General features: G+C 46.4%; 1 protein-coding gene across 1 annotated transcript in view; it reads right to left on the bottom strand.

Annotated features, from left to right (window-relative positions):
• Window positions 1-677: 677 nt before the first annotated feature.
• LOC144121700 (uncharacterized) overlaps window positions 678-24968 on the bottom strand; it is a 45063-nt gene continuing 20772 nt past the window's right edge. Inside the window, exons 5-8 of the mRNA XM_077655051.1 lie at window positions 15167-15258; window positions 7835-7993; window positions 3536-3605; window positions 678-1819 (exon numbers count right to left, since the gene is read on the bottom strand). Of these exons, the coding sequence (XP_077511177.1) occupies window positions 1713-1819; window positions 3536-3605; window positions 7835-7993; window positions 15167-15258 (428 nt within the window). The 3' untranslated portion in view covers window positions 678-1712. The remainder of the gene's footprint in view (window positions 1820-3535; window positions 3606-7834; window positions 7994-15166; window positions 15259-24968) is intronic.

Here is a 24968-nt window from a genome sequence, read left to right as displayed (position 1 = left end):
GGAATAAGTTAATATCGCGACAGGAAAAACTTGGTGATTGGGCTCTGCCGAAGCGACAGTACTAACCTTCGCATTGATTGGCGGATGCTACACACCCACTCTCGTGCCTAGTTAAAATTATACTGATTGCGACATTCACTATTTGCTTCCGACGGTTAATTCGTGGGGACAAAAACTGGCTATTATCTCTTCGCAGTTGCCTCTAAGGAACAAATAGTTGCTATTTCGGGCACTAATGGTTCTGGCAAAGCAGTTAGTCGTTAAACGACAAACCCAAGATATATATATATATATATATATGCCGCCGCGGTGGCTGAGTGGTTACGGCGCTCGGCTGCCGGCCCGAAAGACGCGGGTTCGATCCCGGCCGCGGCGGTCGAATTTCGATGAATGCGAAATTCTAGAGGCCCGTGTACTGTGCGATGTCAGTGCACGTTAAAGAACCCCAGGTGGTCGAAATTTCCGGAGCCCTTCACTACGGCGTCTCTCATAGCCTGAGTCGCTTTGGGACGTTAAAGCCCCATAAACCAAACCATATATATATACATATATATATATATATATATATATATATATATATATATATATATATATATATATATATATATATATATATATATATATTGATAGTTTTATATCGTGAGATCAGGTGATCTGTAGAAGGTGTTGCTTCCACATAAGCCGCAGGTAAACTTGTTTATTCAAGCCGCTGCGCGTCTCTTCCTTAACTTCTTCCCCTCACAATTCACGGCGCTAACCTGCCACCACAGACCAAAGGTCAAATTCTAGAGAGCACCTAATATCCGGTTCGTATACGCTTCATGAATCAACACCATATAGAACACTAGATGAGCCGCAGGTAAAGGAACATACAACGCCGGTAGCGGTGTGCTTTATGCCGGAGAAAGGCTGTCAAGCTGCTGTGGCCTTTCAAAGATGAAAAAGCAAGCAACCCTAATTCTTATACTTACTAAGTTCAAGTGAGAAAAAGGGTTACCGAGTGCCGCTCTTTCAATAACGATACCTGTCAGCCATGCATTTAAAACTTTTTGCTGCGTTCAGCACTGCGTTGGACGTCAACATTGCGCGAATAATATAGATATTTGGAAAACGATTGGCGTCGATTTCTTCCTGGAACAGACCGAATAAATATGCTTCCTCTTTTAAGCGCCGTATATTAACTGCGTTTTTTTAGATATGGCAGTCGTGTGTCGGGCTGTGCAGTTAGATTAGATATAAATTCAGTGTATATATTTATTGCCGCCTTATTATCAGAATAAAAACAAAAAGTGATCATCTTCCATTCGACCTCGCCTCACACATAAGAATGCTAAAAATTGGTTTCCTATCAAGCACATTCTTCCGGAAACAAATCCGTATCTCTCCGGTACGAGAAACTACAAAACTACAATCTCTAAAGCTCATTTGTAGAAATGGAGTACTGGTAATGTAAAAATGGGGGGGGGGGGGGGTCTAGTCGCACTTGTTATGGCAAGCGACATGCCAGTCATTAATTCGAGGCGAGTGTGACCGAGGGGAACTGTTTGATCGGGTTCGTAAACAACTAAAATACACAAACATAGGGAGGGTGCAAAACATGGTTCTACCTGGCTTCTGGAAGCAATGACAGCTCTTTATCGGCCCAGTTGGAAAGGCTAAACGCTAAGGAAAGGCTTGGGAGAGGAAAGGCAGGTAGTGTTTGGCAGGACCTCTCAGTTATAGCCTCCTTCGGCACATTTCCTTCCCATTTGTCCACTGCCTCTCAATGTGGCCTGATGAATCACCATGCTTGTCTTCAAGTCAGAGAGAGAAGGGCAACCTGCAAGATAAGCAAAAGGAGACAGTCAAATAATAATCAGTCGTAGTTGGTTTATTCTGCCTGAACTTTAGAAATACGGCAGAAATTCGCCTCCACATTGGTTCTCCATCCATGACTTCTACTAACGCAATCAATGTTAGCTGCAACGCTCTAACAGCTCCCGGCTTCTCCTACTACGAGCATACTCTAACGGCTAGACCCAGGACTGCGGTGCATCCGAATCGCATGAGCTGTGAGGATATATTCCCATCATGATACATTGGTCGTGCGACATGCCCCACCGCACCAACTAATGCGCTGGTATGAACTGCTCTGGGAAGAACCTGCCTAAACAATACGGATACTTGAGAACACTTTGTACCTGAGTACCACCTGAGCTAACGATCTATTTTATTTAATTATGAAGGAATCCAATGTCACTGAAGCCAAAAAAAGCAAATGGTAATTTTTTTCGGTCTTGATCACTGGAGAATTATCAGTGCAAACACTTTTTTTCCTCACAGATAATTGATTATAGAGTTTAAGAAAAGAAAACGTCATGCCACCGATGGGATCCGATCCCAAAACCTCCGGCAGTCGCATACAGTGCTTCCAAACTGATCTATGGTGGCTGCTGTCCAAAATTTTAGTTTCGAGTGTATTTATGTTACATGTGGCCCAATGTTTGAACACAGGCCAGCTCTGAACGCTATATGTTGCACTGGAACGAACCAAACGCCTAACGAGAAGCTCTTAGAGTATTTGCAGTGATAGCTTGTCATCCAGGCCTTTGAGCCATAGTTCAAGTACCATTCATTTCGGAGGACGATAAAACAAAGCGCTTGCTTCAACGGTCAAAAATACCTTCGCGCCCTAAGTATAGCCGGCAAAAGCGACGAGCTCAGGATTGAGTGCACGCCGCAGGTCCTGTCGAAACTTGACGGCTGTCACTTCGACCTTTGCGTGGATCTAGACCTCGCTTTTGGCCGTTTTTCGGTCATAGAAAAGCGAAAAAAAAAATATATATGCCACTAGTGGTCACCGATCGATTCGCGCATTAAAATTCGCAACAACTCGGCGCACCGCAAAAAAACAGCGAATGGTCAGTGACCGATGCACTCCCAGAAATTCTGGACAAGCGCAGTTTTTGAATGGAAGTTGTTTATGAACGCAATTTTTATATATCCTAGGTTTTCACCATAACGATGAACATATCCGCAGGTCCTTCCTTGGGACGCGTGTAGTTTTCTGCTGTCTGTTGTCGAAACCCACCCAGTTCGTTTTATATGGTAGTCCTAAATACTCTGTGCGAGCGCAGGACAAACTTATAAAACATGTATTTGGCACGCATTGTAAGGCTAGATACCACTGCAATTAATATATTCTTAGCAGACTCTTAATATATTCTACAGTTGCCTCAAAATTGAAGCTGACGTCCAGGAAAGGTGGGTTGCCTAATGCACGGCACTACGTATCCAGCAGCCGGATACTTTATCAAGCCGAGCCATGACCTTTGCGTTTTTTTTTGAGGAGGCAGTACTGTTGGATACACACGTCTGGATAAGGGAAGCATAGCCCTGTGTTTAGCTGTGGCTGCTGTCTGTGTCACTGGCATCTCTCCCGTCCACCATGTCGGTTAGTTTCTTCCACGTTTCTTGTTACATTTTGCAGGAAATTTACAAAACAGAATAAGTAATTTAAGCTGCATATTTGAGAGGAAAATGAAGAGCCACTTGCCCATAAGTGCCATTGCTCTCTCAAGTTCCGCCCTGAGGATGCTCAGCACTTTGTTGACGCCGTTTTCACCCTGCAGTAGAGATGAGTGTGCAGAGGTGACGCGACGTGACTCATTAGAGATCTGGCAAAGATGACATTCTGGTTTTGCTTGAAATGAGCTGTGAATAGGTGGAAGTAAGGACGTGTCAATACATTTCAGCCTATTGTATCTTACTGTATTATTTGCTCCTAAGCTACGTGTCATCTTATTGCATAAGCTGGCCAAGACATCGAGACAGCTTTGTACAGTGTGCGTCGGGCCTAGATGGACGCAGGCAGGGGTTATAGAGAAAGGAACGTTAACTTTTTTTTCGTAATTTTATGAAATGAGGTGCAAAATAAATTTTGCGAAAAGAAATAATCCTTGGCTACGTCAGTGGCGCTCACGTGGGTTCTTCGGCGTCACAACGTCAGGCCAGTACCATGACAGCTCTAAAAACTAATTTACTTGTGATGGATTAGAAGAAGTATTTCTATGCTCTTGGGCTCTTTCTACGGTCTTCCGTATTCTCTTCCCTCATTGCTGAGTAGCAGGCCAGGGCCGGAACCTGCAGCACCGACTGGCAGACATCGGCAATGGGTGAAGTGCGCTTCTAGAGTGAGCGCAAAGGATTATAAGAAATTCGTCTTCTACCGCTACTTCCGGTTCCAACTTTCTGCACCTGCTTGCTTGCTTGATTCTGGGCAATCGCTGTATTAATATCGCTTATTCTACTAATTTATTTATACTGCATCATCGCAAGGCCTACGTAACTTCGACTCTGCTGTGTTTCGTGGTTTGTTTTCGCAAAAAATGTAACAACAATGATGGAAATGATGGGAGGCTTTCTACGAGTGTATGTTACGATGTGTTATACGGACAGTTGAGCTAATTGGTACATCTTTGAAAACTTTTGAAAGCGCTGCGACAGAGGACACAAACAGAAAGACATGAAGGCGCTACTGGCTGGCTTGTGTGAGCTATTTAGCGTTGTGCTTTTTACAATAAACTTCAGTTATAGTAGCGCTTGTCCTTCGTGTCTTTCTTTTGGTGTCCCCTGTTGCAGCGCTTTCGAAAGTTTTCAATTACGATGTGTTGAGACGCGCAGTGTGCACAGTGGTACGCATAGTTCGCTTGCCAGCCCAATGGCAGCTTTTAGAGACTGTGAGGAAAATACATCTACCGTATCCTCAAGTCTACGGGCTTCAGCAGTTCGCAGCGCAGCGAAAAAAAAAGATATATAATGACCGATGCGTTCTAGCGCACCTCAAAGCAACTGCAACGCATTCGCAGAACAGCAGGTCTGCACCGGCATATTAACCACGGCAGCAGATGCTTACGTTTGGGGACTATCAATTTCTGCGCTCATGACCTGCATAGCCTCACAGTAAAGCAGCACGCGCTGATCGTGCGATAATGCTGTAGAATCAACAACGACGCAGTACAAATAAATTAGTCAATGAACGACGCCGGCATGCGTTGCAACTGCACTGCGACAAGGATAGAGTGAGAGAAAGCTCTAACCGAAAGTAGGTGGCAGATGATTTTCCCATGATTCTTCGCGTTTACTAAGAAAGCGCACCCCATCCACTTCAGGCCGATAACCAGGCAGACTTATCCTGTTTCATTAAAGTCCTCCTCCTCCTCCTCCTCCTCCTCCTCCTCCTCCTCCTCCTCCTCCTCCTCCTCCTCCTCCTCCATCCTTTGCAATGGCGCGGCGTCGCTTGAACCAATGACGGAGTGATAAAAAAAACATGAAAGCGGTAGACGTAGAGGCGCATTTATGTCATATTATCTAAGCAGGGAGCATGTTTACCATGCCGACTTCTCTAGCTTTGGTTACATCAAAGCCTCTGCCTCTCCATGTAACTAACGCAAAGCACGGATTAGCGTTTCTACCACAAGGAAATCCTCACGATTGAGGCCTATGATGGTTTTTTTTAAATTTCACAGGTATAGTCTCACACAGGAATATTAAGAATTGTACAGGAATAACATAAACAATTAGCAAAAAAGTTTTCCCACATGGTTTCGATGCGCAGCTCAGAAAAGTCACAACGGCTTGGGACGGCCCACAAATTCGCACCGCTGGGGGCCACCTCATTACGCCATCAGGACGATGCACAGCGCGAGTGACTGTCAAAGGACATACCTATCCTGCGACCTTTGTTGTGCTACCGCAATGCTCCCGCGAAGTGATCTTGGGTATGGATTTCCTGTGCAATATGCCAGAGACCATTGACCATTATTTTATTCTATGCAAAGCCGCTATGCGCTTCTCGTAAATATTACAGCGAAAATTAAAGGAAATTTAAATCACTGTGCAATGTGCCAGAGACCATTGACCATTATTTTATTCTATGCAAAGCCGCTATGCGCTTCTCGGACATATTACAGCGAAAACTAAAGGACATTGAAATCACTGTGCAATGTGCAAGAGACCACTCACTCGTCATTATTTTATTCTATGCGAAGCCGCTATGCGCTTCTCGGACATATTACAGCGAAAACTAAAGGACATTGAAATCACTGTGCAATGTGGCAGAGACCATTGACCATGATTTTATTCTATGCAAAGCCGCTATTGGCTTCTCGGACATATTACAGCGAAAACTAAAGGACATTGAAATCACTGTGCAATGTGCCAGAGACCATTCACCATTATTTTATTCTATGCGAAGCCGCTATGCGCTTCTCGGACATATTACAGCGAAAACTAAAGGAAAATTGAAATCACTGTGCAATGTTCCAGAGACCATTGACCATTATTTTATTCTATGCAAAGCCGCTATGCGCTTCTCAGACATATTAGAGCGAAAAGTAAAGGACATTTTTTTTAAATTTCACAGGTATAGTCTCACACAGGAATATTAAGAATTGTACAGGAATAACATAAACAATTAGCAAAAAAGTTTTCCCACATGCATCGTCTCATTCCAAATAGGTCAACAAAGGCATAGCCAACCTTTGCTTAAAAATTTGCCCTTCAGATGAGGTTTTCTTATGATGTGAACGACAGCTTTTGGTAGTAGCTTATTCGCCTAAGTGACACAGGTTATCAGGCTGACGTGCTAGGAACGGCGGCCAATTCCACGCTACAGAAATTGAAAAAGGAGATCGCCAGGGGTTTGTAAAGAGCTATAGGCCGGAAATGAAGAACCGAAGTTTTACTCCATTTTTTAAGGTATCTCTCATAGTCTGAAGAAAGTGGGACAACGGCATGGAGTGACAGTAGTATTCTCTGCACCCAGTAAGCTGTCTGCTCAGTGTTCTACAAATGAGAAGGCAAGCGAAGAAGCAATGCAGGTGTGTAACGGCTGAACTGTCAAGCATGCTAACAAATTTGTTGCAAGTGCCAGAAGTGTCGTGTACAACATACCCCACACCTGTGCCAGGGTGTATATGGGTCAGACCGGCAGAAGCGTGAATGACCGTGCACGCAAGCCTACAATAATTCTCGGGAAAATATGTCAGGTCCGTATAACCTTCCTCGTCACTGTACACAATGTGCGAACTGTGTGCCAGCCTACCGAGAAGGTTTTAATACTAGGAAAAGGAAAAACAAAACAAAAACTAAGCGCAAAAAGATGTACTGGAAGCCATTCACATAATCCTGCAAGGAAGTGGCACGTGCAGTGCACCTTCGCTGTCGCTTACGGATAAAGAGTTTAACTAACGGGAAAACAGTGTTCGCATTTAGGAACGATCGAAAGGAACAGAATTTTTGGTCCAGGCATTAGCTAAAAGATGAGCGTGTTTTAGGTAACGTTCCACATTTATGTTCCCGGCGTCTGATATGCATGCGTTGTTTGGTTACCTGGGTAGGTTATATTTAAATAATACAACCCTTGTCAGTCCAGCGCTGTCCTGAGCACTTGTTCTTCTTGTGTTTCCGTTTTCCTTGCTGATTACATTATGTTTGATACACACAAGCTAGCTAGTATGGTTGCCCTGCTGAGGTTTAGGGTGCAATCACGGCTGTGGCAGCCACGATTTGATATGGGTAATTTCGTAAACATGGGCTGCAGTGAGATTTTGGAGCACAAAATCGATCAACCAGAAGACTGAATTTGATGCGGAGCACTAAAACGAAGCGTACCGGACGGAATCACAGTGCGTCTTTGCCAAGGATATATTAATTGACCCAAATGATGAGTCCATACTGTCGAGTAGGAATATTGCAGCAGAAGCTGCTGTCTCCTCGAACCCTGGCTGCACTAAACACAGCACCAGGAATGAACATTAGTTTTAGAAGTTATTTGAGGAGTATGACTACGCACATCATAAGCGAGGCCCCAGATGACGGGTCGGCCGATGAACACTGCTCGGGCCCCCAGTGCTAGAGCCTTGATGACGTCGGTGCCCCTGCGCACACCGCCGTCCACGTACACCTCGCAACGGCCGCGCACGGCCCGGACGATCTCGGGGAGCATCTCAATCTGCGCAAGTGGTGCGGAATGCGCCAGGTGGAGCAGAGCGCATGGGTAAGGATGGGTTAAGAAAACGATGGGTAAATTGCCTTTTTTTTAACTGCCGCCGGAAGGTTTTTTCAGTTGCAATATATTTGGTTCTAAATGAGAAGGAGATTTCCTAATGAAGTCAGTTACAGGTTTACCATACGTTTAAATGAGGAAAACTGATATGATTTTCATCGTCGCGGTGGTCTTATGATTTAAGCAATCGCCTCGTATGCGGGAGGTGCGGGGGTTCGATCCCTGGTATAGACAAGGGCCCACCGGTGACGCAATGGTTTGGTTTATGGGGGTTTAACTTCCCAAAGCGACTGAGGCTATGAGGGACGCCGTAGAGAAGGGCTCCAGAAATTTCGACCACCTGGGGTTCTTTATCGTGCACTGACATCGATCGCAAAGTACCCGGGGCTCTAGAATTTTTGTTGTTGTTTGTGGCCATTTATATTAATAATAATAATAATAATAATAATAATAATAATAATAATAATAATAATAATAATAATAATAATAATAATAATAATAATAATAATAATAATAATAATAATAATAATAATAATAATAATAATAATAATAATAATAATAATAATATAATAATAATAATAATAATAGTAATAATAATAATAATAATAATAATAATAATAATAAAAGAATTTCGCCTCCATCGGAATTCGACCGTCGCGGCCGGGATCGAACCCGCGTCTTTCGGGTTAGCAGACTTGGGCCATAACCACTGAAGCACGGCGGCGGACAGGGGACGTGTATTCACAATGTTGTCTGAATAATATTTGCGACACACGGCAATTCGTACGTATATCATATATATTTTGTGCAGCAAAGAATGTCGAACCATATTTAACATTTACTGCAGCACAGTAATGCACAGTAAATGTTGAACGATAGCGGCCGCGGTGGCTCAGGGACTATAGTGCTCGGCTGCTTACCCGAAAGATGTGGGTTCGATCCCGGCCGTGGCACTGGCATCTCTGTGGAGGCGAAATGCTAGAGGCCCATGCACTGTGCGATGCAGTGCACGTTAAAGAGCCCCAGGTGGTCGAAATTCCCGGAGCCCTTCACTACGGCGTCCATTATAACCTCAGTCGCTTTGGGACGTTAAACCTCGTAAATTCTAATAAAATAAAATAAAATAAATAATTGTTCGCGAACGCGAAATCAAATGAAGAGCGTTAGGGAAATTGCTTTCACCTCTGCTTTCGACAAATTTGGAGACGAGAAAAAAACTATTCGTTTGGTACCACCCGCATCAGTCTGCGACCACTGGCTCGCCAGCCAGGGCCCTCCAAAGGTCCAAAGGTTGAGGACCAAAGGTCGTCGGTAGGAATCCCTCACCTATACCAGGCTTCAACTGGGCTAACAACTTTGTGTGCCGGATTGTGCCGATTCATTTGCCAACTCCGAATCCTTTGCTTCAAGTAGGTGAGGCACTTTTGTCACCAATTACGATTCCTAGCAGCACCAGTCTCGGTCCCCGCTCAGACGGTACATATGGTATATTGCGGAACGCCATTATAGGGTGCAATCCTGCTACCATACCAGCCCGACGACTGCGCGCGCGGTCACGTGGTGGGGGGTCACATTTTGCTGACCGGAGATTTGCTGGCCTGTGTTGTTACGGCTATGATCATGTGATTTAGACGCCATCTTGTAATCTGAGAGCGGACGGAGAAACGAACGGGACACGAGCAAATATAAGTAGTAAGCAAAGCGCGATTGAGACGTCCACTGACACAGGGAGCCAGTTACGCGTTCTTCTTTTCCTCAAAATCATTGTAGAACGTGGTCACCGCCAACGCCAATGAACACAATGAACGCCGGTGGCCTATAGCTTCAGTGCCGCGTTTCTGCAATACGGCTGTCAATGCCAACGCATGCAGGCCACATCTGCCAGTGCCGCCACCTGGCTTAAAGCGCGACAGAAGCGTCCACTTTCCCAGGGGGCAACTATGCGCCGTCCTGCTTTGCTTCTTTACCAGATTCGGCACAGCTGCGGCGGCGACATCACATGGTTGTGAAACACGCCGAACAAGCTACGGAAGGGAATAGTAAACGATATATTCTGAGGATGGGTCCGGGGAGTGCATCTGTTGTGTGCAACGTGCGCAGTGCTTCAGACGTGGCCTTTGTCTCTATGTAGGATGCGAAAAAAAGTCTAGGATTGTCACTAGCGTCTTTTTCCTTTCTATCTCTTACGTCACTGTAAACGTCCAAAAAGTCTGGGACACTATTGCACCTCTCCTTCCTTCATAACATAACATCGCCTAACCTAACCTAGTGTTTGAGGTGTGCACTCATAATGACACATTTTCCGCAACCCTTGTTACCTGCCGCGGTGGCTCAGTGGTTAGGGGGCTCGGCTACTGATCCAATGAACCAGGGTTCGAGCCCCACCACGCCCGCCGCGTTTCGATGGAGGCGAAACGCTAAGGCGCCCGTGTGCTGTGCGATGTCAGTGCACATTAAAGATCGCCAGGTGGTCTAAATTATTCTGGAGCCGTCCACTACGGCACCTCTTTCTTCCTTTCTTCTCTTAGTCCCTCCTTTATCCCTTTCCTTACAGCGCGGTTAGGCGCCCGTGTGCTGTGCAATGTTAGTGCACGTTAAAGATCCCCAGGTTGTCTTAATTATTCTGGAGCCCCCCACTACGGCACCTCTTTCTTCCTTTCTTCTCTTAGTCCCTCCTGCATCCCTTTCTTTACGGCACGGTTCAGCTGTCCGCCGATATGCGAGACATACTGCGCCATTTTCTTTCAACAAAAACCAATTTTAAAGCGAAAGGTTTACTGACCGCAGGTTGAGCATTTTCGCGTGATTGCTTAAGAGCCGTCCTGCGCATGCTCGAGGAGCAGTGAGGACACACAGCGCATTTCTCTCTCTCGCTCCCTAGTCACAACTGCGCATGCGCCACTAGTAGCACCAAGCCATACGTGTTCCGTCGTTTCTCGCCTCTTCTTAAAATCCTACTTGATAATAATTGGTTTTTTTTTTGGGGGGGGAAAGGAAATGGCGCAGTATCTGTCTCATATATCGTTGGACACCTGAACCGCGCCGTAAGGGAAGGGATGAAGGAGGGAGTGAAAGAAGAAAGAGGAATAGGTGCCGTAGTGGAGGGCTCCGGCATAATTTCGACCACCTGGGGATATTTAACATGCACTGACATCGCACAGCACACGGGCGCCTTAGCGTTCTGCCTCCATAAAAACGCAGCCGCCGTGGTCGGGTTCGAACCCGGGAACTCCGGATCAGTAGTCGAGCGCCCTAACCACTGAGCCACCGCGGCGGGTCAAAATCCTACTTTCAATTTTCAGTTTTCTTCCTCTTTCTGTCCCTCCTTTATCCCATCCTTTACGGCATGGTTCGGGTGTCCACCGACATATTTGAGACGGTTACTGTGCCATTTCCTTTCCTCAAAAATCAAACAAAAGAAGTGAACCGACAGCGTTCATTGTGTTCATTGGCGTTGACAACTTTCCAAAGACCAATCATTTTCACGAAAGGAAAGGCGCACAACCGGTTCTGTGGATTAGTGGAGACCTCAATCTCGCTTTCGCTTTGTATATCCTGGATTAGCTGGGGATAACCCACATTAATTTTTAAAGCGAAAGCGTTACTGGCTGCGAACTTGCGATTTCGCCGTGGTGGTACTCCGAGTAGACACATGGCGTCACAACGCGCGCCTCGCCGCGGATATTTCTCTCTCTCTCTCGCTGCCTAGTCACTATTGCGCATGCGCCACTATTAGCACGAAGCCACATTTGTTCCGCCGCTGCGCAGTGCCGCGCCTTTTCTCAATATCCAACTTTAAATTTTCAGTTTTCTCTTTCCTCTTTCTCTCATTCCTTTATCCCTTAAACTTTACGGCGTGGTTTGGTTGTCCACCGAGATATATGAGCCGGTTACTCTGCCATTTCCTTTCCTCAAAAACCAAACAAAACAAGTGAGCCTACGGCGTTCGTAGAGTTCATTGGCGTTGATAACTTTGCAAAGAGGCCGTTCATCTTCACGAAAGGAAAGGCGCACAACTGGCTCCGTGGGTGAGTGGAGACCTCAATCGCTTTCATGTACGTGGCGTTGGTGTCCAACTGCAAAAAGCCTGCTTTGATTACGTTTCGCACACTGGATAGGCAGTGCTCCCTCCCTGCCCTGGGAGGTCGCATGCAGTCAATGGCCGATCGCGAGAGATTGATCACCAAATGGACGCTGCGGCCTAGGTATTGCTGCGATGTCGCATGTCAGCCACAACGCTGTCAGCGCTAATTCATTCATTCCACATCTCTCTCTCAATACGAATCAAAGCACGAATGAGGCGTCCACATATCCAGGGAGCCAGTTATGCGCCCTTGCTTTGCTCAAAGCAATCGCCGTCTAGAACATTGTCAACGCCAACGCCATTGAACACAGTGAACGCCGATATCTTTCGCTTTGTATATCCTGGATTAACTGAGCTAATCCACATTAATTTTTTCAGACATGTAAGAGCAGTTGCACCTGATGTCAGTATCGTTGCAGACCGTGTGGCGGTCATTATGGGCGCGCTATTGTTGCCTGTTGTGCCAGCGGCTCGGCGCTGGCCGAAGCACCGCGTTCAGTGGGAGCGCTTAGCGTCGACACCGCTCCCAGACCATCTACGCGACTTTAGAAAATAGGTTGGGCAATGCAGCCTACTTGTGATCGGCTAGAGCTGTGAGGTGTGTTACGCTCCAGTACCTATCCGAATTTCCCGCTTCCGGAATCTAATCGCCGCGCAACAGCAACCTGCGTGGTAGCGCGTGTCTTTTGACGTGTGGTTCATGAGGTACTTCGTAGGCAGAGAATTTCGTGCTTCGTCTCTCGCTGCCGCTTCCCCAGCGGTCGGTTTGCTCGCCTGTTAATGGTTGCGGGTATTTTCATTTATGGCGCAGTCGATGCGCCACGGCCGCTGGTGGCTTTCGAAGTCGCATTGTGTGGCCAATACTTGGCCGTCTTCGAAGGGAGCTGATGAGTTTGTTGTCGGAGGAGAGAGAAATAACTTTAATTGGCACCCGTAAAAATGACAGCAGAGAAGGCTTTAGCCTAAACCCCCATTCATTCCCCTAACCGTCGGCCGGAATCCCTTGGGACTCGGCGGCTGTCAGGGCGAGATCGATGACTTTGCGTTGTTCTTCTGCTTTGTGTTTAAGTAATAAAGTTTCCCAGGATTGTACAGTTCTATTTGAATCGTTATAGTAAGGGCATGTCCAGACCTCGGGGACTAGATCTGCAATGGTATTGCGTGCGTACATCTAGGATTAAAGACTTCTGCATGGCATTCACTTTACAGTTCAGGGTTTGGAAACACCCTGGTTTTCAGTTTCCTCTACATGATTTCCTTTTTCCTACTGCGCTGTTTTTCTGCTTCTGAACCAAGCTTATAATGAGAAATTATTTCTTGGAATGTTGTGTTTGTCACTCGAAGGGAGGTGTTCCTCGCCTGGAAGCGGCGCGTCAGTGGCGATAGACCGGAAACTGAGCCCTTGGGCGATCGCGGGCACCTTCCCCTTCCCCCACAGGCCCTGATGAACCGCGGACTAGATCAGTGAGATTAGCTCTGATGGTACTTGACCTTCTCTGAGAATTTTGGTGACTGCAGCAGAGATTCTGCCCATATCATAATTCTTAATTTCTGCCTAAGAGTCTCTAATTATAACCCTTTTACCGTTTTGTATTATTGCTAGAGCAATGGCAACTACTTCTCCCTCAGTTGCAATTGTGTTTTTAGAGGTGTAGCACGAAACTGGGTCTCCACTCTCACGAACCACTATCGCTGTGTGTGCTGCCTTGATATCGTATTCGGCAGCGTTCGCGTAGAGCACGTCGGATCTATCTTGAAATTTGCCCTGTAGGGACTCAGCTCTACCTATGCGCCGACCTTCGGGAAATACAGGATGCATGTTCTTTGGCAGCAATGGAATTTGGGTCTATCCCTGGTTGGTATAGGTGCGTTATCTGTCTGCTTTGAACACTCCGAGGGTCCGAACCCTAGGCGCTACATGATTTTTCTTCCAGTTTTGCTTTTTAAAAGCCTTCAATGCGGCGACAGTGTGGCGGCTTCTATGAGCTCATTCAGAGTATTGGAGACACCTGGCGTTAGAAGCTTTACCGTTGAAGTGTTCGGAGGAAGACCTAGTGCGGATTTGATCCCTTCTTTGATTATGATTTCAATTTTGTCCTTTTCTGCTTTGCCCAGTTTGAGGTAGGAGGCAAAGTATAGCACTAGGCTTATGCCGAAAGCCTGAACCAATCTCACAAGATTGGCCTCCTTTATCCCCGCATGCTTGTTAGGAATGAGCTTGAGGAATGAGCTTCACGTCTGGCTGGTACTCTTTTCAAGTCTCATGATAGTTTCTGTGGTTTCGCCATTTGCTTTTATGCGCAGCCCTAGGGCTCGAATACGGTCTACTGTCGGAATGACATTGCCATACACTCGTAAAGCAATATCACAGCCCTTCAAAGGGCACTGTTTCTTTTCCTTTTTTGAGATGACAGAAAAAGGACCTCTGATTTCTTTGCCGAGAATTTTAACCCAATAAGCTCGAGATATGTCTCTATTACATCTATGACTCTCTGAAGTGTGCTTTCAATCATATGTGCTTTCAGTTATATGTAAATAAATTTTTTCTAATCACAAATTCAGAAGGCACTCAAGTTTGTTGATGTGGAGGAATATAAAAGCATGTCTCTCATGTCTTCCGTGTCAGCAGCCATTCGCAGTGTCTGATCATTGTCTAGCTCAAAGAAATTCAGAGGGCACTGCAGTCTGGTTATGTGGAGGATTATGAAAGCATGTCTTTTGGGTCAGCAGCCGATTGTCATAACCACTGAGCCACCGCGGCGTCCGGTTACACAATAGGTACAGCCTTTCACCTGGCCGCTGTTCGGGTTCTATGGGGTTAAGCACTAGGAAAATGGGCCTTTCACTCGACCCTATGAACAGAAAATGCCATGTGCTTTAGCGCTCTTTTCGCGAAGCTACCTTCATGCCATTGAAATTTTTCCTCTTCCTCATCATCATTACTGATTTGATTTTGACCAATTTTTATTTATGTAGGAAGCTGTTTAGCTAAAAACATTAATAAACGACAATTTCGCGATGCGTGCGATGGTTACCGTAGCCGGGACACCGTCAAGTTGGCGGCCACCATGGTTGGATACGAGTATCGCCGATGCACCATGCTTCACAGCTTCGCAAGCATCTTCAGCTGGAAAAGAGAGTGAGAAAGTATTGGTAGATAGCGAGAGAACTAATGCTCAGATCGCTTTCAAACAGATCTGAAAACATTTAGAAGAGCGATGACACCCAACTTTACATCATATACTGTTTGCTGCACACAAGTAATCAAACTTCATATTAAGGATTCCCCCATTTGAATTATTTTGCTGAGGTAGATATCTCTGAAATTAAGTTTTTTTTCGTTCCTTTTCAAACAGGTGAATGGCCTGGAAGCCTGTGATCTCTGATCTATTTTTTGCTTTATGTATCTTTTTTGCCGGTCGCGTCTTTGACCCAGCGGCGGCCCGATTCGAAGGGGACCGCCGACATCAACATTGACATCAAGAGAATACCAATCTCACGTCGTCTACTACCTGAGGTTCACTACGTCGAGGTGCTTGGATGCACATCGTGGAGGCGGCGGCACGAAAACTTTTTTTTTTACTTCAGCACAATAAAAGTCATTTTAACTTTTTCTGTTCCCAAGCTTTCACCATTGTACGCGAGCTTAGTGGTCCTTACGAAGGTGGGCTTGTTGGTCGAGGAAGGAGAAATAGGTGGGCTGATGCTGTATGACTAAAGCCTACTCATAGAAGCATATTATTCGCATGCTTTCGGCATTGTCTTTTTTTAGCAGCCGTGTGCTCCCTCATTGGAAAACGGCACGTCCCTTGCCAATCTTCGCGCCCGTATTGTTTGGTGGCTGCTTTGCGTTGCTGACAGCCAAGTTCTTCCCTGCTACTCCGTCGGCTGGAAAACTGAAAACTCAAATTAGCACAAGCCGGCACTAGTGTAGAAATTTCGGCAAGGAAGGAGCAAAGAAAACTGTCAAAAGCGAAGGCTTCCTTTGCAAGCGTGCATGGAGAAGCTGTGTGTGTCCGTGTTAGTCGAACACAAATTTTGAAGAGGTACAACCATTTGTTAAACTCGCAGTGACTCGAATGCTTCTCTCCTCGCACAGACCAATATCCGCCAACGCCGCCGCCTTCATTTCGCTCCGCCCACAGCTGCGCCGCGCTATCGACTACTCCGGCATCCGAGGCCCTGTGCTGCTCGCTCTTTTTCTGCGGCGTGTATCATGCAAATACCTCTTGTATTCACTAATTTAGTCCTTCACGAAAATAGTACGCCTGTTAGCATCTACTGTGCGAGAGCGAAATTCCGACAGGAATTACGACGACTGCGCCCCAACGATACTATGTATACACATGTAGCAGTGTACAAAAAGCTGCTCGGTTACATGGAATAAAACGTAAGCGGAGCTCTCCTTATCCTAAATAAGTTCTTCTTTCGGGCACCAGTTTTAACGTTGCTTGCTTGTATACACTCTCCAAGAAGCGCCGATGATGGCATCGCCTGTGTTGATCTTAAAAAACAGAACTCGCCATCACCCGGCGTGCAACTCTTGAGGGCGGCTCGTCTGTAAAATAGATTCTTAGCCCTCACGCGCCGTGCTTAAACTCAATGCAGCGACAATCGTTTAGGCAGTTAAACTTTACTTCGCCCTCACGATGAAATAATCTTCAGATATTAAAAACGCGAAATAGCTCCAAGGATCACGTTCTGCGGCGGCCGAAACCGTCTCCGGCCAGCGTGCCGCGAATCGCAACACCGCACATGCTCTCCCTTGTCATCACACACAATGCGCACTTTGAGGCCTGACGCATATTTTTCGGCGAGTAATGCAGAATTCCGGATAACTGAATATGTCCCGCACCCCATCGCCACCGCTGCCAGGTGAAAACAAGCTGAGTGCCGTTTTGTCGTTGAATGAAAATTTACGCGTGAGCATTTTGAGATGTACAGGTAGCGTTTTTCGCATGTATTCCGTATTTTTGACTGTATATCCGATGCGCGCCTGGTTCAAGGCTGCACAAGTACGACTATGTCAGCATAGCACGGCAATTTATGCTCTTTTAACACTCCAAACAAAGCCTTGCTTTACAGAGTCGTCGTTTACTTGCACTGAGCGCACGTTGCTTGTTCGCATTCATCTAGCGTGCGCGCAGGCACACCGGACCAGCAACCGCAGTGCGAGATTACGACTGGCACAGCAACGACAGCAAAGTTAGATCCACGCTGTCGTTAATAAAGCCACCACTCAGGAAAAAAAAACTCTCAAAGGAGCCCGATTACACAGTGCAGCTATCGACTACTCCTTTTAAGCCAAGCGCAAAAGCAGATGGCCGCACAAGTCATCATGGCTGTCGTGCCCGGACCAGTAAACAGATGGCGCTACTTTATCCAAAAAAAGGCTGCACCATTGAGCAAATCGTGTGTACTAGCGTACTAGCAGGTTCAATTTCATTGGAACGAGGGGAATTCCGCAGGTGCGCCGCATCATTCACCGTCCTTGTTGCGGCATTTCATCCGAGCTGTAATTGACAGGCAAAGGGTTTGCTTGTGATGTGTTTTGGGTGAATTTTAGACAGGAATTCGGCAGGGTCTTATTTGCGATTCCAAGCAGCAAGTGCGACATGCAGAGCGACATGCTTTGAGAGCCTCCATCGGCTAGACGTAATGGACTTACTAAAAAATGGGTACATGTGGTTCTGAGGCAGGTGTGCACTAGTCAGCTGTTTCTTCCTATGACTTTTATCGCCGAAGTTTCCTGCATCGCGTGGCGGGTGAAGCGACAAAGCTCATGTATTAATTTTGTTTCGTTTTAGAAGTCCGTGTCAGATGTAGGATATAAAAAATAATGTTGGCTTTCCGTCATGAAACAAGGTTGTATGAAATACTTGACCTACTTCAGCCCACGCGTTTCGTGTCTTTTTCATAGTTTTTGGAGAAAGAGCTTCTCACTGCCTATTTACGGTTCTTAACGGAAAAAAATGAAGATTGCCACAGTAACGACCGTTTTTAAACAAGAGGTTCAGCTCAATATTAAGAAGTGCTCTTCGATTTCAATCCTGTGCGATTTTTCAAGGGTCTAGAGAAAATTATTTTCAATCCGCAATCTTTATTTTTCAGCACATACCAGCATGTACCCGAAGCTCAGCGTGGATTTAAAGAACAAAGTCCACAGATCAGATGGAGTATATATACTTTCAGATCAGATGCAGTATATATTCAGGAATTTGGAAAATAAGCTTTTAGGCCATGGCATATTTGCCGACTAAAGTCAGGCTTCCGACCATATTAATCACATTATTGTCACGGAACAAAGCACCCAGACATCTTTCTCCGGCACCTTTTCCAGAAATGCTCCCAGACAACGGGCACAAACCTCGACCTACTTGTCTTTTGGGGCTACCTGGGGCCATCTGGTAGCAGTTCCCCCTCCCAGAAAAAAAACAAAATCTGAAAATCATTAGTGCACTTCAGGCTAACGAGAGAGGGTAATAGAGCAACAAGCGATGGGGCAAAATTCCAGGAGTCAAAAGGGGCTCCGTGCGACGAAAAAAAAAAAACACCAGGAAGAGCTTTCCGGTAGTGCGTGAAATAGGCCTTCATGGGGAGTACGTGCACTAGTTCAGGCTGGGGTCAACGGCGCGCACTCTGCACAGAACGTTCCTGCAGAACTTAATAAGTCACAACCGTGATGCGCGCAACACTGTGTAGGGTTAATAGTAGCGGCATAGCAGTTTCTCCGACCCGCCTGGGCGACAGACAGGGATCCACATCGACACTTGGTCGTCGGGTTGGTACTCAACGTGTCGGTTACGTTGGTTGGTCGGTTCATTCTGATGTGCATGCGGGATTCCTCCGTGTTTTGGAGACAAATTCATCGGCGTATGGCATGAGTGCCCGGTCGCCGGTAGTGTACGGAAGCGTGGCATCCGTCATTGAGTGCACATCACGCCCATCATCGAAGCAGAAGCGAAGATGCGAAGCTGGCTTTTCTAAGCAAAAACTAATACATTTGGAATATATGGCGCGATATTTATATTGTATTTTAAACATAATTTGTACTCATGAATGCACTAAAAATAGGCCGGAAAAAGGTTCCTGGAAATTTTATCCTTGGTATTCGAAATATACTCTTAAAATTCGCAAAATATACGTCACTTAAAGCATGCTTCGAGCACGCTTCAAATGCGTGAAAAAACATGGATGCGATTTTAGCATCTTGTAAATGCATTACAATTGTACTTTCGTAAATATGAAATTAATTAGTCTGAAGTATATGTCACTTAATGCATGTTTTGAGCATGTTTCAAACACGTTAAAATATGTGCGCGATTTTAGTATTTTGTAAATGTATTAAAGGTGTACTTTCGTAAATATGAAATTAAATCTTCTGAAGTATAGGTCATTTAAAGCATGTTTAGAGCATGTTTCAACACGTGAAAAATATGTATGCGGTTTTAGCATCTTGTCAGTGTATTAAAATTGTACTTTCGTAAATATGAAATCATATCGTCTCAAGTATACTTGAATTTTAAGACACAGAAGTCCTTTTAAACACATTTTAAGTACACTTTTAGCTACCGTAGAACAATCCAGTGCTCGAAATGGCGTTTCGGGAAATGGCCTTTGCACATTGGCAATGTATTGAAAGTGTACTCTCTCAAATACAACATTAATTCGTCCAAAGTATGCTTCAGTCCTAACGAATGACCTGTCCGCGTAAACATATTTGCAGCACACTTCAAGCTGCCGTTGACCAGTTAGCGCTCGAAATCGCGTTTCGGGAAATGACATGTCAGCAATGTATTTAATTCGTACTTCCGTGAATACGAAATTAATTCTTCCAAAATATAGTTCAATTCTAATGAGTGAGCTTTCCGCGTAAACATATTTTCAGCACACTGCAATCTGCCGTGGAATAACCTGGTGCTGGAAATCGCGTTTCGGGAAATCGCATTTGCATGTTGGCAATTTAAAGTGTGCTTTCTTAAACACGAAATCAATTCCTCCAAAGTATACTTCAATTCTAACAATAAGGTAGTCCGCGTCGGCATATTTTCAGTATACTTCAAGCTGCCGTGGAACAAACTAGTGTTCGAAATCACGTTTCCGGGAACAGTGAAAACTCTCGACATTCTGTCGTCCATTCGTTTATAGTAACTTCTAGCGGGAAGGCAATCACCACTTATTTAAATTACGTGTGGACAGCGTGATAGCATAATACCGGCGAGGGCGCCATGCGCGCCTCCGGGCCCGAACATGCCAGCGGAAAGGACCCCGACTGGCAGGGCCGACCGGCTCCCATAGACGCCCATGTATTTGTTGGTTGACAGTTCGACTCCTGACTGATGCCTGACGCAAGTTACGAATTGCAGTTCTGTTCTAGATAGACCGGAGATTTAAAAGTGACCACTCCGACACTTGTGCGGCAATTTGAGGGCCCAAAGTCTTTGCGTAAGCACCTCACCGGGCAGGATAATGTGTCTCCTCTCGGGGGGTATATAAGCCAAGACAAGTATCACGCTTGTCGGAGCAGTTCCTGGTTGCTGACGTCACTCTTCGTCGGCATTTCCTTTGTGGCGGCATCTTTCCTGCTCATATCCCGTCACGTGACCTTTCAGTGTCATGGACTTATTGATGACAACGCGTTTTCTCTGGGATTGTCTTTCTCCTGATGATGATAGCCAGTTCTGTTATTGCTATACTGTTGACAACATTGATGAGTATTATCCGGTTAATCCCACTAGTACACCATCTTTAAGCCGTGCCGGAGTGACTATACTTTTAATGTATTAATTGTGTACTGTATCTTTAATGTAATGTATTTAATGAATATTTTAGTATACCTTTAATGTATTTATTTTTATTTTTAGTATATTTTTATTGTATCCATTGTATACTTTGGTATATTTTTAATGTATAACAAGTACACTAATCGGACTGAAAATGCATTTTTGATGCATCTGTAAGAATGTTAAAAATATTACTTCTAGCATATTTAGAAACCATTCGTATTGAAATTTAGTCTTAGGGGCAAAAATGAGAAATTCATATGAAATTAATACAATGTGTTCGAAATGCATTTTTAGCACAGCCTTTTTTCGCTAAGGATGTTTATTGACGTAGTAAGGCAAACAAACCTAGCGTTGTACTGAACGTGTGATAGCCCTGAGCTGATGTCAATGCAAACGGAAGACACATTCCGAGGTGCCATGGCTGCGCACGTAAAGCAATATTCAAAACATCTGCTACTTGGTAGGCGAACGCGATCACTGTAGCGCCTAAGAGGTGCTGAGGTTACTTTGCAAAACTCGTAGTCAGTAGCTGGAACCTACTGTTACGGAGGTGGACGAGGCTTTGGGTCGAACAAATGCCTTGCGTCAGAAGCAGTGAAAGACTGCCCTCGGCGGCTGCTCTCCCGTCACGGAGCCCATCGCAGTCGACACCGTCAAAAACATTGACGCGTGGCGGGATCAAAACACTCTCGGAGGAAACTCGAAGGAAGGAGCTGCGTGGGCGATTGTCGGGATTGTCGGCTCTAGTGTCAAGCAACGCGCTAATGCTGTGAAAGTCGATGAGTACATGTATGTCGAGTGAAAACCGGTCTTCAGGTACAGAAACTCTGGTCAGCCGATGTCGGTGTCGTGGGGGTGACTTACGCACGGATTTCTAGGGGCCCCGCTCCCAGGGGTCACTGTCTTTAGTTTTCCTAGTGAGGGCTCGGCGACCGTCTTTGCTCCGGCCGTGAGAAGTTCTGGCTTGCCGGGGATGACGACCGTTGACGAGGATTTTCAGACGCTGAAGGGCCGTGTACTCTGCAATCTCGCAGGGTCACTGACCAAATGTGGGTCTAGGCGCGTCGGCGGGAAAACGCTGCAAGCCGAACTCGCGATATGGGCACTGGTAGGAGAGATGACCGGCTCGCCACAGTAGAAGCACAAATGCCTTCGGTCAGGGCCACGCAAGATGTACGCCTTACGCAGAGGTGATCGATCATTCTGCAAGTACTGCACATCGGCTGCACGGGGACGGGATGGTCGGGTACAAATGATGCCGAAGCAGGGGGCAGGGCGTCGCAGTGCTTCAGCGTATGTCGGGCGATGGAAGTCATTCCGGTAGGGCTGAGGTTTGTCACCCAGTAATACCTCCTGTAATACCTCCTGTACCTCCTCGCGGATGACTCTAGCAAGAGAGCTGACCGTTGGCGGCGACGCACCGCAGCACTTCTGGAGCTTCACATACAATGGAATGGATCATGTCCCGGAGGAGGTCGGGGTTGTGTCCGAATGCCGAGAAGGATTCCGTAGCTTAAGGAGCAAGTACTGGCCTGTCGTATACGGTGGAACGCTGCTGAAGGACCTGCTCCATCGTAACCGCCTCCGGCAAAAACTCGCTGACAGTGCTGGAGAGCTTGCGCACGAGGCCAGCGAAAAGCTGCTCTTTAACTCCTGGCATTAAGTGGCGCAGCTTTTTGGCTTCCCCATGGCTGGGTCAGCTCACTGGAAAAGCCACGTGATGTCTTCGACATACGTGGTGGCTGTCTCGCTGGCAATTTGTATCCTGGACTGCAAAGCCCGCTCAGCAGTCGACGGCAGAACTCACGCCACGATGCCAGAACGCCTTAACGGTTCTCATACCACATACGGGCGCCGACTTCCAGGCTGAAGAAGTCGTGCCGCCGCTTCGCGTCGCCGTCTCTCTGATTGAACGAAAGGACGCATTCAAACTGAACGAGCCTGTCTTCCACGTCCTCAAGCTGAGTGCCGTGAAAGAAGGATTTCGGTACTCGTGGGTCCTGTAGGGTGTAATAACTAGCACCTTGCATGGCTGGTCGAGGGGCAGGCGCCGAAGTACAATCCAATGGTTCGTTATCTGGGGGCAGTCTTAGGTTTCGTCCACTGAATCGGTTAACTGGCGTCGCGACCGGCCGAAGCCCGAAATCGGCGTTGCGAGGAGGGTTGGAAGACAGAGGCCAGGACAAATACCCAGCACCTCCACCAAAAATATGTCACGGAACAAAGCACCGAGACACCTTTCACCGGCAGCGTTCCCAGAAAAGCTCCCAAGGCGTGCATGTAAACCTTAAAGGGAGACTGAAGCACTTTTTGCAAAAATTGGGCTTGCGGCGGCCCCTTAGAGTTTTTGATGCTGCAAACTCGAATATCGAACTAAAATTGGGTAAAAACAAGCGCTAATTGTCGTTTTTAGCAGAAATACGCAGCCGGCGCCTCGGGGCACAGCGCGCGTTGCGCCGCCGCCTCTGATTGGCCAAGAAGACGTGACGACATTTCGAGGACCGGCGAAGCTGCCGATATGGCTCCAGTGCTGCGTAGGCTGCGTTGCGTGCTGATTGCAGCTCTTCGCGGTGTTGTGAAAGCGATTATAGGACAGTTTTGACACTCACGTGAACAGCGGGGTGTCACTGTACGTGTTCGTACCAGTTTCGCTCACAAACGACGCAGCATCTCCGTGGCGGGGAGCAAAGAGCAGCCGGGATCGTCTACCGGCGTTGGAAACTTGCTCTGGTACGTAGTACGTCATTTTTCGAATTTGCATGTCGTTATTGGCAGAAGCTTGACGACTGTCCGATAACTTTCTCGCGATAAGCCACTTCGCACAATGCCTTTCGGAGTTCGAGGAAGATTCGGAAGATCGTGACGGTTCGCCTATAGCCCACAGAAACGACTAAACCGGAATGTGTTTGCTTTCGCTTGCCCTGCGATGTGTTCTTGATCTTGCCGTGGCACGGTGTGTGAAAAGACCCGCGACCACATTTTTCTCGCCTGGCAATAGCACAACGTACAAAGCGTTGCATGGAGTAGAAAGTATTATGTTGCTGCATAATTAATTGATTGTGCGTGATCTGAGTGCGTTCGTCTGCTGCGATGTGATTCGCAATATTGCTTTGGTTACGCTGGAGAGCGGCAGTTATACCCAAAGTTTGATGCAACGGAAAGGCGAGTTCGCTAGCTCACATGTACTGCGCCTAGACTCGCTGCCGTCGGTAGAGGCCTCCCTTTCGAAAGGAGCCGTCCACAGAGCTCTTGTAGTTTTGCATGCGCCGGCCGGCACCATTCGCGAAAAAATTTCCGGTACGTGTCTGATGCCGGTACGCGATTTTTTCGCATGTAGGGTGGCACCCAGTTGTGCATAACCGTATTTTCGCTGTGGCTGCAACATTACTCGTTCATAGCAGGTGTTTGTATGCTTGCACAGAATGGAAGATGAGTACTTCTGCTGCATTTATTATCAAGTGCCAGAAATCGCTAGGAGAAACCTGCTCTGTGCGGCTACTGCGAAATTTATGATAGCCTGTGGTTTAACACAATTCTTGAAAAAAAGACAGCAAATGCTCCACTAATGAGTGAGAAATTTGAATCAACCCTGGGGAAAATTTTAGCACTTTTCATTCACAGGATATAGCGACATGCAGCGTACTTGCTGTCTGGCTCATCCCAAAACAAATGAGAAACAGTCTACGCTTTCTACCAAGTTGTCACCTGGATACAGTCTGAGAAAACCACCTTTTTTATGTGTTCCTGCAGAGAGAGGTTTCTACAGAGGTGTGTGTTGTTTTCAGTGCTTGAGGTTTTTGCAAAGTGAGAGCAAGAAAAAGGGCTTTTTGGAGTGAGGACAAATTTAAATTAGCTGGGTCTGTTGAGTTCTGGCAGGTTTTCTTGCAATCACTGTGCAGGAACCTGGCACTAATGTGATTGACATGAAGAAACCACATGGCAAAAAACCACAATTTTATTCCGCTTTGAAGCCACTAAAAAGTATTTGTGGCCCTCTAAAAATGTTAATAAGGTGCATTAATTTGTGAAGATTGGCAGAACATCTCTTACC

Source organism: Amblyomma americanum, chromosome 2 (genome assembly GCF_052857255.1).
Source record: "Amblyomma americanum isolate KBUSLIRL-KWMA chromosome 2, ASM5285725v1, whole genome shotgun sequence".
NCBI lineage: Eukaryota > Metazoa > Arthropoda > Arachnida > Ixodida > Ixodidae > Amblyomma > Amblyomma americanum.
The sequence above is the reverse complement of the archived record's forward strand: the minus strand, read 5'-3'. Positions and strand labels throughout refer to the sequence as shown.